This window comes from Tribolium castaneum, chromosome 8 (assembly GCF_031307605.1).
Source record: "Tribolium castaneum strain GA2 chromosome 8, icTriCast1.1, whole genome shotgun sequence".
NCBI lineage: Eukaryota > Metazoa > Arthropoda > Insecta > Coleoptera > Tenebrionidae > Tribolium > Tribolium castaneum.
In genome coordinates this window covers 17,355,182-17,371,216 of record NC_087401.1, presented here as the reverse complement: position 1 = coordinate 17,371,216, position 16,035 = coordinate 17,355,182, and the positions used below count along the sequence as shown (strand labels likewise).

At 36.0% G+C, this 16,035-nt stretch overlaps 3 protein-coding genes across 3 annotated transcripts; 1 reads left to right on the top strand and 2 right to left on the bottom strand.

Annotated features, from left to right (window-relative positions):
- Nucleotides 1–105: 105 nt before the first annotated feature.
- Nucleotides 106–2,053, bottom strand: LOC658800 (fatty acyl-CoA reductase 1). Its single transcript, XM_965158.4, has 5 exons — nt 1,807–2,053; nt 1,119–1,611; nt 638–1,070; nt 329–586; nt 106–277 (listed from the first exon to the last, which is right to left on the bottom strand). The coding sequence occupies exons 1-5, from the start codon at nt 1,999–2,001 to the stop codon at nt 172–174; spliced, it is 1,485 nt and encodes a 494-aa protein (XP_970251.1). The 5' UTR covers nt 2,002–2,053; the 3' UTR covers nt 106–171.
- A 1,605-nt stretch (nt 2,054–3,658) lies between these two features.
- On the top strand, nt 3,659–5,057 carry LOC658874 (alpha-tocopherol transfer protein-like). The gene is made up of 3 exons (XM_965225.4): nt 3,659–3,845; nt 4,145–4,304; nt 4,349–5,057. Exons 1-3 carry the CDS (start codon nt 3,707–3,709, stop codon nt 4,968–4,970), a joined length of 921 nt encoding a protein of 306 aa, XP_970318.1. The 5' UTR covers nt 3,659–3,706; the 3' UTR covers nt 4,971–5,057.
- Nucleotides 5,058–5,457: 400 nt separating this feature from the next.
- Nucleotides 5,458–14,264, bottom strand: LOC658944 (fatty acid synthase). The gene is made up of 14 exons (XM_008196258.3): nt 14,113–14,264; nt 13,685–14,063; nt 13,431–13,634; nt 13,256–13,385; nt 11,841–12,667; nt 9,989–11,185; nt 8,812–9,790; nt 8,486–8,764; nt 8,274–8,439; nt 7,766–8,228; nt 7,310–7,465; nt 6,854–7,259; nt 6,143–6,802; nt 5,458–6,093 (listed from the first exon to the last, which is right to left on the bottom strand). The coding sequence occupies exons 1-14, from the start codon at nt 14,183–14,185 to the stop codon at nt 5,491–5,493; spliced, it is 6,522 nt and encodes a 2,173-aa protein (XP_008194480.2). The 5' UTR covers nt 14,186–14,264; the 3' UTR covers nt 5,458–5,490.
- Nucleotides 14,265–16,035: the final 1,771 nt, after the last annotated feature.

Sequence of the window (16,035 nt, the reverse complement as noted above, 5' to 3'; positions counted from 1 at the left end):
TCCTGTAATTGGTTGAGTTGACGCATCAGAGGTGGCGGCACTTATCACATTGGGTAACAACTTGGTTTTTATCGATCGATTTGTTTTATTATTTATAAGAAAAAATTAAAAAACTAACTAATTGTGTTTTATTGGCAGTACTACAAAAAATATACAACCATACCATACATTTTAGTATCTTAAAATGGTACGAGTAAGTGTTTGGTACCACTGGTACCCATAATACAGTAGTACTACTAGGAATAGTATTTTGACTACAATATCCACGGCCCACATTCTACAAAAAAACGTTATAATTACAAAACTGAATAAAATTTAAGGTACTCACACTTTCATATGACGTCTAGCCGCAGGTACTGTCTCATCACTTTCCTTCAAATTATTTCGTCTGAGACACCACATACACTTCGTTAAATAGTCCTTCAAGTCAAACCCTTCACCATCAATTTTGTAGACTTTTCTCTCAATCTCATTCATAATACCTTTGACATCATTGGCTCTTCTATTACTAAAATCCCAAGCCCGGTTTGTATAATACTCAAAAACTTCATTCCCTTTTTGTATTCTTCTCTGAATTTGGTACAAACTAAAAGTACCAAAGTAGTACCAGTCAAAACTTTTGGTGCTAGAGACTTACACTGGTTTGTACCGAAGTAGTACCAAAATTACGTCAATCAAAATCGCTGGTAAAAGTTGAAAGAGATAAAAACACAACTCGTGCACCCATCGTACTGTTTTGATCGACCCACCAGGGTACCACACAACTCCATTAAATGGTACTTCATTAAAAATAACACTTTTGCCCGTGGTTATGAGCTCCTCCCATGTAAAATTGTATTGTGATGAAGACGTTATGTTGTAAAACTGGGCGTTTTGGTCGTGACTTAGGTAGTACCATGAGGCAGAAAGCATACCATTGATGGTCACATCCGCCGGTACAAAATCCGCGTACGAGTCACCTTGCATGTACATGGAGCGGATTATACCTTTCCCAGCACCCACAAACAAACCCATGGGACCCTGCAGATTGTTGACCCATCCTGGAATGGGTTCGGCCAAGGTGGGACACACTATAAAAAGTCGATTAAATCGTTGGTTACGTGGTTTAATAGTAGTACCAATGGAAGGTCGTACTATTATTGATGGGACTATGCCCATTTTTTCCACAACTAATGCCTCGGCTAACGCCTTGCTGAAAGTATAAGTGTTGGGTGCGTCACCAAGTAGCTCTTCAATATCATCGTCTTTGCCAAATTTGATCATTTCAAGTACTTCATGTGGGTTTTTTGGTGGGTTGTACGATTTTTCATGTAGTACCTTGACGTTTGGAAAAGCATAAGCTGTAGAAACGTGGACCAAAAGTTTTAAGTTTTTGCATTCTTGTGCCAAGTCGAGCACGTATTTGGTACTTCTGGTGTTTATTTTAACGGCAGTTTTGACCGAGTCGTCGAAACGCGTGGAGGCGGCACTGTGAAATATAAAATCAATTTCTTCCTGGAGAAGGATGCGGTTGGGGGTGGAGATTCCGAGGCCTTCTTGAGTGATATCGCCCGGAATAATCAGACATTTTTTAAGAACGGACGGATTTTCACGTTTAAGAACGTCAAAAAGCTAAAAAAAATAGATAGTAGCAGTTTTATATTTTAATATTTTTGGATTTTTTTTATTGTTATATGTAGAAGACTAAAGGCTAGACATTTAGCGAAAAAATTGTGCATTGGTTCCATGTCGTTTTGGAGATATGGCTCCCGGAACCACACAGTACTACCTAAAAGATGCGCTAACTTGATCAAATTTTTACCGTACCATGTTACTATAAAGCTCGTCGAGACGCTCTTGTGGATTTTTTCCTTTCTTGCTCCGAACCAACAAATATAATTTTTTCACTTCGGTGCATCGTAAAAATTTCTCCACTAGCACTTTGCCCAAAAAACCAGTGGCTCCTGTTATTAGAATGTTTTGGTCTTTGAAAAGTTGAGAAATTCGGTTTGTTTCACTCATTTTTCATTTAATTAAACAATACAAAGGCAAGAATCAAACTGCAGTACTGTATTCTTAGCCTGTTTTAAATATTGGACGTTGGTAACCTTGATTGGGCTTGCACCCAATCCTTTCATCTAATTGAATAAAGCTGTTGATTTTTAGTACCATCATTGGTGTTTCGGAAAAACTTGTTTTAAAGTTTGATAAAAAAATGTCCGAAAGTCAGGACCAAGGTCGGTTGTAATTTTTAATTTATTTAAATTTTAGTCCATTTGTCTACTCAAATAAAATAAACAAAAGTTATTGTTTGGCAAGTGTTTATTTTTTTGATTTTTTATTTCGTCATTGACATTTTCCTTTTATGAGAAAAAACGGTACCACTAGTACCACTTTTAATTGAGGCCAGAATGCAAGAAAAAACTTTCTTATCGATGTTGCATTTAATTTACATCTTCTGTCGTCACAAAATATTCCAATTTCAAGAATAAACAACAAATTAAAAGCCAATAAGTGGCTAATTGAAGTGCATCAAGGTAAATGGTTCAAAGATGCAAGTGAAAGCTGTAAAATAATTAAGAAATTATTTCGTAACTTAAAATAAACAATAACGACGTAATTACATGAAAAACTAGTTTATTGGTACAAAGGTACCACTGCTTGATCCAATAAACATAAATCTTAATTGTATTAATTGTAACATCACATAATTTTGACGTATGCAAGTCGGTGTGCGCAAATGTAAAAACGGTTGCCTAGAAATTATGAATTAATTATTTAATAATTTTTGATTTACATTATAGTTAAGCAGCAGCGTTTACAAAAATTCTGTGATTTTTGGTCGCAAAAAGTAGATTTTTTGGTAGTACTGTTTAGTACCGGACGTTAAAACACTCAAAAGGAATGCAAAAGAAATGTAAATTTTATTGTATTTTATGGCTTAGTCACAATATCTTAAAATAAAAATAATAGCAGAGCCTTGATTTTTACTTATCAGTTTTTTGTTTTTGTTTAATACAGAAACGTTTATATTTTTGCTGAATTAATTAATATTGCATTAATATAATAAATACACAGTTCCGGTGTCTGGTATTTATTTGTGAATAAAATTAGGATTAAACTTATCCAAGGTCATCAAATTTTTCTTTCTTCAATTGTAAACTTTATTATTGCAAAAGGAAAAACTTGTTGATTATGCACAAAAATTAATTTAATTGCATGTAAATAAACACGTAAAAGTGGGTTTAATGAGAAGAAAAAGTTAATATACATAATTAATGTAAATTATTTTGCACAACGGAAATTACAATCGTATTCAGTCAAGCGAACAAACTTTTTAACAATTTTTTTTGACCCAAAAATCAAAAATTTTGGTAGTACTTTTGAGTACCTCAAGACTAAACAGCTATGCGAATGCAAAAAGTTTTGCACTTTTTACATATTTATCTTTGGTCTCAGCTCCTTAAACTAGAATGACAAAAAAAAACAAAAAAACATTACTTTTAGTTGGTAGTACTTTGACAAAAAGTGAAAATTAATTGATTACTGTCGCAATTAATAAGAATGTGACCCATCTTAAGACCGGGTTTGTAGCTTACGCAAATTACGCGTCAAGTCATGGTCATTTCTCGCAACCGGTTTCGGAGATCCTTGCTCTTGACGTGTTACCACCACCAAGGCTAAACACGCGTCTCGCTTTCGAGGCGCTCTTCCAGTCGTTGACACCATGTCTCTTGTGATACCTGACGAAGAGCAGCAAAAAATTGTGAGAAATGCCCTCAACGAAGACGTCAACACCAGACAAAGGGACTTGGAAGCGATCAAAGAATGGCTGAGGAAGGAGCCGCATCTTCCAGACACTTGGGGTGGGTCATTGTTAGTTTAGTTTAGTTATTTTGTAATTTATCGGACACTAAACGTCAAACCTTTGGTAGTACTGTTGGGTACCAAGCGACAAAATGCCTAATTGTCTTTAGAAAAAATTGTTTTTTGTTTTATTTTTGGGTTTAGTCATTGTTACGTAACCGAACGTAAAAAAAATTAAGGAAAAAAACACGACTTTTATTGAGTACTACTGAAAAAATATGAAAGATAAACATAAAGTGTGACCCCTTATTCCACACTACAATTGACTGATTAAGGCAAATATGTCAATACTTTTTAGATGAGGGCCGTTTGATGAACTTTTTGCGCGGCTGCAACTTTTCTCTCGAGCGCACGAAACGCAAACTCGACATGTACTTCACCATGCGAGCTGCAATTCCGGAATTTTTCACCAATCGGGACATTACACGTCCCGAACTGCAGGAAATCGTCAAATTAATGTAAGCTCCGCCTAAAGCCTCGCCCATCTATACATATTTTGTAGGCGTGCTACTGTTATGCCAGGCCTCACAGCCGACTGCAAACGTGTGACAGTAGCTGGTGCAAAAGCTGTCGATTTTGACACACCTGACATTGCCAACTTTATGAAAATCGCACTCATGATGGGAGATCTCCGCCTCGAAATGGAGGAAGTAGGCGTGGCTGGTGACATATACGTCCTCGATGCCAGTGTTGCCATTTTGAAGCACTTTGTTAAAGTTTCGCCAACGATTGTAAAGAAATTTTTTGTGTGTGTCCAGGAGGCGTATCCGGTCAAGGTCAAGGAAGTGCACGTGATCAATGCCACGCCCCTTGTTGATTTTATAATCAAGTGGGTGTCGCCGTTTTTGAAGGAAAAAATCCGTAACCGGATTCATGTTCATCAAAATATGGAGTCGCTTTACCGCCATGTTCCCAAAGAGTTACTTCCGGAAGAGTTTGGTGGTACCGCAGGTAAGGTTACCGAACATATGGCCAAGTGGATGGAGGCGTTGGAAAAGGAGAAGGCGTGGTTTGCCAAAGAGGAAGGGGTGAAAGCCGACGAATCAAAACGGCCGGGCAAACCCACGTGTCATGAGGAGTTGTTCGGATTGGAGGGGAGTTTCAAACAGCTGGCGATTGATTGATAGCTAATTTTTCTATTTAATTTATTAATTCGTGGGTGTTGTAGTACCATTTGGTGGTATAAATATTTATTAAATTTTTTGATAATTTTGGTGGTACTTTTATTTAAACATTAAAATAAAGTCATAGTGTGACCCATCGTCCCAAGCTGAAATTGTCTAATTAAGTCAAAAATTATAAAATTATGAAATTTTGTCGAATCGTGTGTGCTTTGTCACCTGTTTTTTAGAAAAAAATTGGGATTCAAAATAATTTACAACAATTAAATAATTTTATAAGATCAAATTTTAATTTTTTTTTAATTTTTGAGCCATTTTTTGAGTTTTTAGAAATTTAAATTGTAAATTAGACCCATGATGTGACCCATCTTTCCACACTGAAATTGACCGATTAGGTGAACACAGTTGTAATTTTACGGTTTTGACCTTCATTTCGCTAATTACATGTAATTGATACGAAATTTGTAATTATTGGAAATAAAATTCAATGTAATTTAAGAAAATTGGTTTATTTATACAATAATTAAAGCCCGAGAACCTTTGTAATATCATCAGCAAGTCCGTCTTGTTCAACAATTGTGAAATGATTGCCTTTCAAATTAATTACTTCAACTTTCTCACAAACTTCCGATAAGTTATAATCTTCTTGCATATTTCCAACGACCGGAACTTCCGGTTTGTACAATCTAATCACTGATTTAATTTTTGCTTGTGTTTGGTATTCACGTACTGCTTTGTACCTTCTATGGAAAGTGATCAAAGCTTGTTTATCCATTTTTTCCTTGTTTAATAACTCAGGTGGTACCAAACTAGCTGCCGTTTCAATTCTTTCAGCGAAATTGGTACAATTTAACAACTTGTCTCGATTTTTATCTAGGAATTCGATCGGTAAAAAGTGGGCTAGGACTGAGTAAATAATAAACGTTTCGAATTCGCCTTCGGTACTGCCGGAAAGGTGCTGCAAAATGGAGGCTTTTAGGTACTTTGGAGCGCCATCTATTGCGAAAATTGTGCCAAAACAGTCCTCTGATTCGAGGAGAACTGCAAGTTCAAAGGCCACAAGTACCCCAAATGAATAGGCGATTAATGTGAAGTTTTTTCTGTCTTGTAATAATGTTTTGACGTGCTGTAAAAAATCGTGTTTTTTTTGTTAGTTAATTAAAGAAATTACGCACCGGTAGGATATTTTTTGCAATTTCTTGGACTGTATTTTCGGGATTTTTGAACGAATATTGCAAACCGTAAACGTGAGCTTTGAGTTTCTGGCTCAAAGTTTCGATTAATTGTACGACACCTTCAATGCCAGGTAGTACAAAAATGGTGGGGGCGTCTTCATTTTGATTGGCTAGACTTTTGAGTTTAATGAATGGTTTATCGTCTGAGCTACTATCTGGTACCAGTTGGATTAATGCTTTAGTGCCTTGTTCCATTTTTTCAGTTTGTGTTTTACTGTTTTTTTGGTTTTGTAAGTCGAGTAATTTGGCAAATGTCATGTTTCTTAATTCCTTTGGTGGAATAAAAATGTCAAAGTCTTTTTCGAGTGTTTGCAAAATTTCGTTTCCAAGGATTGAGTCCATTCCAAGTTCGGTTAAATTCGACTGTTGGTTAACTGTTTTAATGTCCTTGATGCCTAAAATAGCACAGACTGCGTCGACTGGATTTTCACCACCGATTCTTTTATCGCGTTTTTCTGCCACAACCATTGACGAAACCACTGGATTGTCTTGGTTGAGGAAACGGTCCATCACGTTAAGACAGCTGGAGATTTTCTGTTGGAGTGTTCCACCAATTACTAGTTCCTTGTTGTCTTTTTGCATTTTGGCAACAAGGCCGACCTAAAATTTGTTTTTTTTTACACACTAATAATAACGGGAGGGAAAAATTACGTCTCCAATTGCTCCCCATTGGATGGCCAAGGCTGGAAACCCTTCACTTTTTCTTTTTTCGCAAACTCGCTCCATGATCGAGTTGGCCATGCCATAATTGCTCTGTCCTATGTTTCCACGTCCGCAGGAAACGGACGAAAACACGACGAAAAATCGCAAATTCGGACACAAATCTCTCGAGACTTGGTCCAGATATTTGGTGGCGAAAGCTTTCGGTGTGAGAGAAATCCGGAAATTTTCTTCGGTTTGGTTTTCGAATAATTCGTCCTTTAGGACAACAGCGAGGTTGAAAATTGCGTCAACTGGAGCCAACTTTGTGGCTTCTTGTATCAATTTGACGCAATCGTCTTTTGACGAAATGGTGATTGTGGAAATGTTGACGCGAGCGCCGTATGATTGCCAGATTCTGAAGTGGGATTAAGTGATTAATTGGTTTTGGGTTTGGGATCGGATTACTTGATTCGTTGCGTTTGATAACCGGTTTGGACGCCAGTTCTTGAAGTTAAGACGAGGTTTCGAGCTCCTCTCAAGACCAACCAATCGGCTAATTCTAAGCCAAAACCGCCCAAGCCACCTAGGATTATGTAGCATTTGCTTGGATCAGCCCAGAATCTTCAAAAATTAAAATCACATTAACTGATTAATTATCAACAGAATTGGGAAAAAAATATGAAAACACGTGTTAAAACCTTTCGAATGATACAAATCTGAATTACAAATAAATAAAAAAAAATTTTTCATGTAAAATCTGTGTCACGTTCAACTTAGAAACCCAGTTTTTATCTTAAAAAATGCATAAAAATTTGAAAGAAAAAACTGGAATAATATTATTTTCCATCGTTTTTTGTGTTATTTGCGTCAACAATTTTCTAAAAATCTTCATCTTTTCGCTGTAAAAAATTGTGCTCTTACTTAGGCAAACACTGAATCGAAGCTTCCTTGTGATTATCTTCCCTAATCTTGAGTAAAACCTTCCCTATGTGTTTCCCTGTGGTCATGTACCGGAAAGCACCCTCAACATTCGCACTTTCAAAAACAGTCCTTGGCAAAGGTTTAACGTAACCCTTTTTAACACCTTCACAAACCATGTCGTTAAGTGTTAATTTAACGTCGACTGGTCCATTAAACAACGAATCTAACATAATCCCATGATAACTTGCCTCCTTCTCCAACAATAAAAGTTGAAGCGAGTTGTTATTAACTAAATCGAATTTGCCAATTTCCATAAATTTGCCACCTCGTGCCAAACATTGGATCGAAGTTTTCAATTTTTCTTCAACCAAAGAATTCAAAACTATATCAACGCCACGACCTTGAGTCTCTTTCAAAATCAGTTCTTTGAACGAAACGTCTCTGGAATTCCCAATATGACTCTCTAAGACAAACTATTAACCACAATCCAATAAATCACGAGTAGTACCATTAATTTCCGGAAAGTTTTTCTTGAGAAAATCACGTTTTTCTTTGGTACCAACAGTCACAAAAACGGTGCATTTGTGGGCAAGTGCCACATTAATGGCCGCCAGACCTACACCACCAGTGCCAGAATGGATCAGAATTGAAGTACCAGCACTCAAACTCGAACGCTACAAATCTTGTTTATTTATGGGTAATTTTATTGATATTCCGTACCATCAAAAGACCGTAAATCACAGTTGAGTAAACTACTGGTACTGTGGCTGCTTCTTCCAAAGACCATTCAGGTGGTACCATCCAAGTCAAATGTGGAACAGGATCAATCAAAGTTGATAAAGCTCCATTACTGACCATGCCCATAACACGATTACCTTTCGAATCTACGCCACTGAATTCAAATCCTTCCATGTTTTCCTGACTGATACGGTCCATAGTCAAGGTAATGCGACCAGAGGCGGTCATAATATCTTTAAAATTAATTGCGCAATAACTGGTCTAAAATTAAAAAAATTATGACAAAAAAATACAATTTTGCTACTAACAGTGACTAAATTTTGGCTAGTTTTTTGACGGGATAAGGGACCTTGAACCCATTTTAAACTCGAAAGATCACCACGTGATAAACAAGTCACAAAGGAATGTTCACTTGATTGCTTAATTGTTTCAATAAGACGTAAATGTCGGTACGTCCCCCAACTTCCATTTTTGTAAACATTAAAGACCATATTTTTATCAATTTGTTGGCTGTAGAAGGTGTTTTTGGGATCAAAAGCAGGCGCTTGATCCATGATAAAAACACACCGAATTTTCCTCCCGTCAGGTTCTCTCCTCACACAATTAACAAATCCTAAAATTCCCTCAATTTGGTTCTTTTGGCTCACGACAAGTGTCTCGTTTTTGGTCTTTAAAGCTTGCTTCAGTTGAGACATCCATTGACTTGAACTCAACTCAACCACAAGTCGTTCGTTTGATTCAAACTTCCGGAAAAGTATCAATTTCTCATTTCCGATGCAATGTTGGGTCAGAATTGAGATTTTCGTGCTATTTTCCGGAACGTAAGACAAATCCTCGCGACTTAAAACAAACCCATGCGGACTCAATGAGGCCAAAATCTGGTTGAGAAAAGAGGCACGTTGGAGCAATTTTGAGCCAACAATTAAGAGAAAATTGCTAGGTGTGAGCCCATCTGAGGTGATTTTCACACCAGGGCTTTCCTGAACTGGGCTTTTGGTCGAAATGGTTAAGTCGGGTTGTACCAAAGGTACGTCCTCAAGGGCATTAAACACCAAAGGCATTATGAACGTATCTGGTGGCGAAAACTCGTCATGGATTTCCAATGCTTTGAAATTAATATCAAGCGACTCTTCGAGGATTATTTGAGTGTTGATTCGAACTGATTGACTCAAATCAGTCGTAAAATCATTCGGGACAAAAATATTTGTCTCCAGGACCGGCTCAAGTGTCACTTTACGACGCGAGATTGGCCTTGCGTAAAGTCCACTGATTTCGATTCCTCCACATCTGAAAAAAAATATTTTGCAAGTTTTTTCAGACCAAGAAAACGCGAATATTTCGAAAACTATTCCTCTTTCAAATGTTGAGCTAAAAAATATTTTCAATTTTTTTAAAATAGCAGAGTTATAGATTTTTAAACTGAAAGGTGCAAATCCAAAAAAAAAATAAAAAACCCTATTTTTTTTTTAAATATTAATAACTTACTTTAAAACATTGCAATGGCGATAAGACGACACCTTCATGACTGTTTCTTGTTCCTCCAAGTGTTTTCTAGGGTCAATTAAAATTTTCTTGATCCCAATTGGAACAAACAACAGTCTTGAATCCAACTCAAGCAGTTTCAACTGCAGCATCTTATCCATAAAACTGACAAAATTGTTCTCCCAACGAATCAACCCAACCGACGCATCTATATTACACTTGACGATACCTTTGAAACACCCTGTATAATTGTACCCCCTCAAGTGCAATTCTTTATAAATTTCAGACTCGTCCAAAGTTTCAGTAACTTCAGTTTTTAGTTCCAAATCAGGTAACTTGGCAAAATTTAAGTGAGTAGGCGTGGAAACACGTCCAGTGACCACAACGGAATCATTTTCCGTAATTTCAAACTCCCCGCTGACTTTTTGCAAAGACACAGAAAACGTAACAAAGCCCGTTTTTGGAATAGTGGTCGCTCTCACAAATTTGCAATTTTCAAAAACAATGGGCAAATAAATCGGGATGATGTTGCGTTCCTTAGCAATGAGTTCCCAAACAATGGTCAAATACCCAGTAGCTGGGAATAAATTGCGCCCATCGATCACGTGTCCGCCCAAATATAGGTTGTCTTCAGCCAGTCTTACGTCATATTCCATGTTCGACCATTGGGCAAGTTTGACAAATGGGTCAACTTTCCAACTCTTGGAATGGTCCCATTGGACCAATGGTGCCACCATTGGGGTGTTACGCCCAACTGGGAATGGCAAATTTGGGTACAATTGGTCGAGGTGAGGGTGGTACCCTTGCTGGAAGAGTTGGCCCAAGATGGGTAAAAACTGGTCCTGGATGTTGGGGTTTGAGTCAGATAGGTCCAGGATGGTTGAGTTTGGTGGTGGGGGGTTTAATTTTGATGGGTTTGTTTGGTGGCGCGTTTTTTTCGGGTTAGTGAGTACCGTTTCGTTGTAATTGTAATTTAGTGATTCGAGTAGTACTTCCTTTAGTGTTAAATGACCTTCGTGATAATCACTGACTAGTTTTGAGGCCAAGTCAGTGAATGACATGATTGGGTCAAGTCTTAGGTTTTTGAGAACGTCAACTATTCCTATTTGGACGGCGATGCCTCCTAGATTTGTTTGAATGCCAGATTTTTGGATCAAATCAATGATGTTCAGGTTGTACTCATTTAAGATTATGTTAATTCTGAAATAAAGAAACGTCCAGTTGAAGAAATTAATTTTTTTTTATTAAAATTACATTATAATAAATTGGTAACTTGGGTACCGTTCCATATTTTTTAAAATTCTGTCGAAACGTGTAAAGATACGGAAAAATTGTTAACACAAAAGTTGTAGAGAATTAAATTTGCTGCAAAAAAGTTCAAATAACTTTTTTTCTATCTTTAACCATTTAATTTCTATAAGAGTTCAAATATAAGTCAAATATGATTTATTGTTATCTGTGTCAAGTAACAAAAAATTAGTTTCAACTTCTAAACCGTTAAAGATAAAAATGTGGCCAATAAAACTTTTTTGTAGCAAATTTAATTCTCTGCAATTTTGATTATTACGACTTTTTGTATCTTTTACCGTTTTTTAATTGTAACAAATTAAAAAAAAAATGTACGTGATTACCATTTTTATAAAGACACTGCGAACATCGTTGAAGATATAAAAAAAGTGTAAAAACAAAACTTGTAGAAAAATAAATTTGCTACAAAAAAGTTAAATAGCAATTATTTATATGTCTAACGGTTTAGGTCCTAAATGCATTTAAAAGCGCCCAAAACCCATTTTTTGTACCATTTAGTTTTTGAAACATGTGCAATTTAAAACTAAACATAACAAATGGTACTCACCGATGCATCGCTTGCTGGAACACCGGAAACTGCAGAAAGTACCTTCCTACCATTTGGTACGACTTGCCAAAACGGCCAAAATTGACCACAAATTGCGTTTTTTGTTCCAAATTCTTCCTGATTGAAGTGACAACAGTATCATTTTTTGTAACAATTGAGTACCCGCGGTACAAATGATTGTTGAACGGTTTTTTGAAAATTTGGTGCAACAGTGCGACAAAATCATAATTTAGTGGTACCAGATTTTTCAGAATAGTTTGAACGCTTTCTTCAGTTCGCCCACTCACACAAACCAATCGCGGGATGTTGTCGTCAAATTGTTGTTTTAACTTTGCAACTCTTTCAAGTATCACGTGACAGTTGGTACCACCGAACCCAAAGTTACTCACTCCCATGATGGTGTCGTTGCTTTGGTACGGTGTTACTTCTGTTACAACTTTCATTCGTCCGGTTTCAAGTGCAACCATTCCGGTTTTGACTTTTTTGAGGTTGATGTTTGGGATCAAAGTTGCCTCTTCCATGGCAAGGAGTACTTTGATGATGGCGGCCATGCCTGAGGCCGGTTCTGCGTGGCCGATGTTTGATTTGACACCTCCGATGTAAAGTGGTTGCGTTCGTTTGGCACAAATTGCCTTGTCTACAGCTTGGATTTCTTCAGAATCGCCCACTTTGGTACCGGTACCATGCAGTTCCATGTAGATGAGGCGTGATGGGTCGATGGTACTTTCATTGTAGATTTCCTGAAGGAGTTTGCTTTGCATTTCGGATGAGGGGAAGAACAAACCATCGTTTTTGAAACCGTCATGGTTTGATTTCGAATGGATTATCTTCAAAAATAATAAAAAAAATATATTTTTTTGGGTACTAAAGTGGTACCCGATTTGTTTAATTTCGAGTTTAACACAAAACTTTTAGAAAAAGAAAAATTCACGTAAAGTTTTTTTGGAAAATTATTGTTTTTGCAAAAATCAGAAAAATTTGACAAAAAATTATTTGGCTAAAAATAAAACAACGTCAAAATAATTCGAGAAAATCAAAAAAATTATAATTTTTTTAACAGTCAAAGACCTTTCGAATTAAATTTCATTTTACCTTGTTCATAACTTTGTCAAAAAAATATCAAAATAAGATATTTAGAAAACAGAAAAAAATTAATTCAAGCCCTAAGACGTCATTGTGGAATCAACTATTTTTTACAGTCAGAAGCTCTTTGTATTAGCTTTGTTTTTGCAAAAATATAAAAAAAAACATTTTTTTTTGCCAGCTATTATTAGCCAAAAAATTAAAAGAAAAAAATTTTGAAAAAAAAAATTTTCTGAGAACGGTTTATTATTCTTTTGCAATAACGACTCTAAAAATGCTTTCTGTATTGGAAAAAAGTAACAAAATATTTTGAGTAGACCAAAAAATCCAACCTTTGCATAAATCCTTCTTGCACTTCTCGCCTTTTGCAGAAAAATACAGGCAATGGTCTCACTTCTCACATACCCATCAGCATCCTGATCAAACACTTTACATCGTCCTTCCTTACTCAAAACACCAAACCTTAAAAGCCCTTTTACCCAAAATCCAAAAAAAAAATACAAGTACCTTGCAAACTGTAGCGTTGTATTAGTGTTAAGTGTTAGATTACAACCGCCAACAAGGGCATTATCGCATTGCCCGCTTCGTATGGCCTTGAAGGCATGATCTAGGGCATTCAGCGAACTACTACAGGCAGTATCAACAACATAACTTGGTCCCTTGAGCTTCAAAAAATAACTAACTCTTCGAGGAATAAACGAACGCTCGTAACTAATTTTTGGAAAAAGGAAAAATTAAGAAATAATTCAAAAAATATTTACCCAGTGATTCCGAAAGTTTGAGGTTCGTCAATGCTCCTCAAAGACGCCCATTCAACGTCCGACCACGAGTACCCCACAAAAACCCCAGTCTTGCTCCCTTTTAGCTCCTCTGGATGGACGCCAGCGTCCAGGATCGCCTCCAGACTAACCTCCAGGAAGCCCCGAACTGTGGGGTCCATCGTCTGGCATTGCCTCCAATGAATCCCGAAAAATCCCAAATCGAGTTTAGTGATATCCGGGAGGAAGCCGCCAGTTGGAGGAATTTCAGTGTGTTTTTCCAACCAGCGTTCTTCAATTTTCGAAAGCATTGATTGCTTGTTGAAGAGATTGTCCCGGAATTGTTTGACGTTCCCGGATTTGGGGAATTGTCCGGAAATACCTGAAACTCGTATTATTTCAAATCAAGTTGGTCATGGTGCTGGTAGTACCCGTGATGACGACTTCATCACCAGGAGGTGGCGTCGAGAGCCAGCGACCGAATTCAAAGTTCTCGTCTTGCATTATTATTATAACTAGGGAAAAATTCGGTGTGGGTTTATATATTGTTAAGTGGCCTTTTTAATTCTTTTGTGTTTATTCATCAAGGAAGCCAGATTTGTTTTGAGGATTTTTCACGAACGTAGTTCGCAAAAAATGGGCCGAAATTAATAAGGGGAATGTGGGCCTTGACCTAAATTAAATTTGATTTTTAAGGTGAGTGTCTACGTTGAGTCTTTCCTGTTATTCACCTAATTGATATTCTAACACATACAAAATTATTCACTTGAATTGATAATTGTTTCGACGAAATTATTTATGATATAAACAAACACACTTGGAATGTTGTAAGTTTGAAAAACATCTTTAAAAAATATTAATTTTAAAAAATTTGTTGCTATAAAAAAGCTTAATAGATTGTTCGATGCCTTTACAACCCCCTGCGCTATTAAAAGTGCAAAAAGGGCACCAGGATCGATTTTTAATGGTTTGAACATTTATCGAGCAATAACTCCCGACCTATTTGAGACAACCCCATGAAGTCTATTATCGTTGGAATGCTCTTTAAATTATCTATTTTTTTCAAAAAAGATTATTGTTCTCCGACTAATAGTTTTCAAGCAAATTGCTGCTAAATGCAAAAATTGGTAAAATTTTGAAAAATTCATAATTACAAAACTATTGGGAATTTGGCAATTTTCTGGATGCCAATCGATTTTCCGGATCATTTTGCATGAGTAAGGATTAAAATAGTTTTACTTTTTTGAATAGTTTAGCCGTAATTGAGAAAATAAAAAAAATAAAGAATTCTAAAAAAAAAAATTATAACTAAAAATCTAAAAGTCGTAGAGCAAAACGGTTTGTCCCAGTGAATTCAGCGGCTCATTTTCTGTGTTATACCAACTTTTCACGAAATTTAAAATTTTGTTTTTTTTTGCTAAAATTTCCTAAGTAAATCACTTACCTTCCAAGAGATAAATAAAAATTTTTTAAAACTTACTCCAGCAAATTTTTATGGACTTCTATATGTCCTAACAACCCACTAAAGTTGTTAAAAGTCCATAAAAAATCCATTTAATCGATTTTTTGATATTTTATTTTTTCAATTTTTGTCGCAATTTTGTTCAATTTTGGGTACCCGGAACATTTGTCGAGCAATAGCTCCGGAACTATCAGACATAACGCCATGAAGTCTACTATCGTTGGAAAGCTCTTTAAATTATCTATTTTTTTCAAAAAAAAAATATTGTTCTACGACTAATAGTTTTCGAGCAAATTGGAGACAAATGCAAAAATTGGTAAAAATTTAAAAAAATTATAACTAAAAAACTATTGGGAATTTGTCAATTTTCTTGATGCCAATGGATTCCCAGGATCATTTTGCATAGGTATAGATCAAAATAGTTCCACTTTTTTGAATAGTTTAGCCGTAAATGAAAAAATAAAAAAAATTAAAAAAAGTTAACACCCCGTAATCGGCGTTGGAAAATTGAATTTTTTTTTTGAAGATATTGCTTTGAGTCATATGCCATTTTGTAAAGTTATATATTAAAAAAATTAAAAATGGAAATATTGTTTTGCGTTTTTCTCGAAAACTGTAAGATTTGGAGCAACAAGCAACAAAGCGTCAGATAGCGCATAAAATTATCTATTTTTCTTCTAAACCCGAGGCCGCTTCGAGCAACGGTTCCGGTTACAAAGACGATTACATTTTTTCAATACAAAAATTTATAACTAAAATAATAAAAGTCGTAAAGCAAAACGGTTTGTTCCAATAAATTCAGCGGTTCATTTTCTGTATTATACTAGCTTTTCATTAGATTACAAATTTGTTTTTTTTTAAACTCACTCTAGCAAAGTTTTGTGGATTTTTA

What these genes read in the sequence shown, in the direction of transcription:
- LOC658874 (XM_965225.4), top strand. Translation starts at nt 3,707, where the DNA reads ATGTCTCTTGTGATACCTGACGAAGAGCAGCAAAAAATTGTGAGAAAT. An exon ending in GCATCTTCCAGACACTTGGG is followed by an intron (nt 3,846 to 4,144) that starts GTGGGTCATTGT and finishes AATACTTTTTAG; the next exon opens with ATGAGGGCCGTTTGATGAAC. An exon ending in CAGGAAATCGTCAAATTAAT is followed by an intron (nt 4,305 to 4,348) that starts GTAAGCTCCGCC and finishes CATATTTTGTAG; the next exon opens with GCGTGCTACTGTTATGCCAG.
- LOC658944 (XM_008196258.3), bottom strand. Translation starts at nt 14,185, where the DNA reads ATGCAAGACGAGAACTTTGAATTCGGTCGCTGGCTCTCGACGCCACCT. An exon ending in CGCCATTGCAATGTTTTAAA is followed by an intron (nt 9,791 to 9,988) that starts GTAAGTTATTAA and finishes ATTTTTTTTCAG; the next exon opens with ATGTGGAGGAATCGAAATCA. An exon ending in CTAGCCAAAATTTAGTCACT is followed by an intron (nt 8,765 to 8,811) that starts GTTAGTAGCAAA and finishes TTTTAATTTTAG; the next exon opens with ACCAGTTATTGCGCAATTAA.
- LOC658800 (XM_965158.4), bottom strand. Translation starts at nt 2,001, where the DNA reads ATGAGTGAAACAAACCGAATTTCTCAACTTTTCAAAGACCAAAACATT. An exon ending in AATAGTACGACCTTCCATTG is followed by an intron (nt 1,071 to 1,118) that starts GTACTACTATTA and finishes GACTTTTTATAG; the next exon opens with TGTGTCCCACCTTGGCCGAA. An exon ending in GCTAGACGTCATATGAAAGT is followed by an intron (nt 278 to 328) that starts GTGAGTACCTTA and finishes GTTTTTTTGTAG; the next exon opens with AATGTGGGCCGTGGATATTG.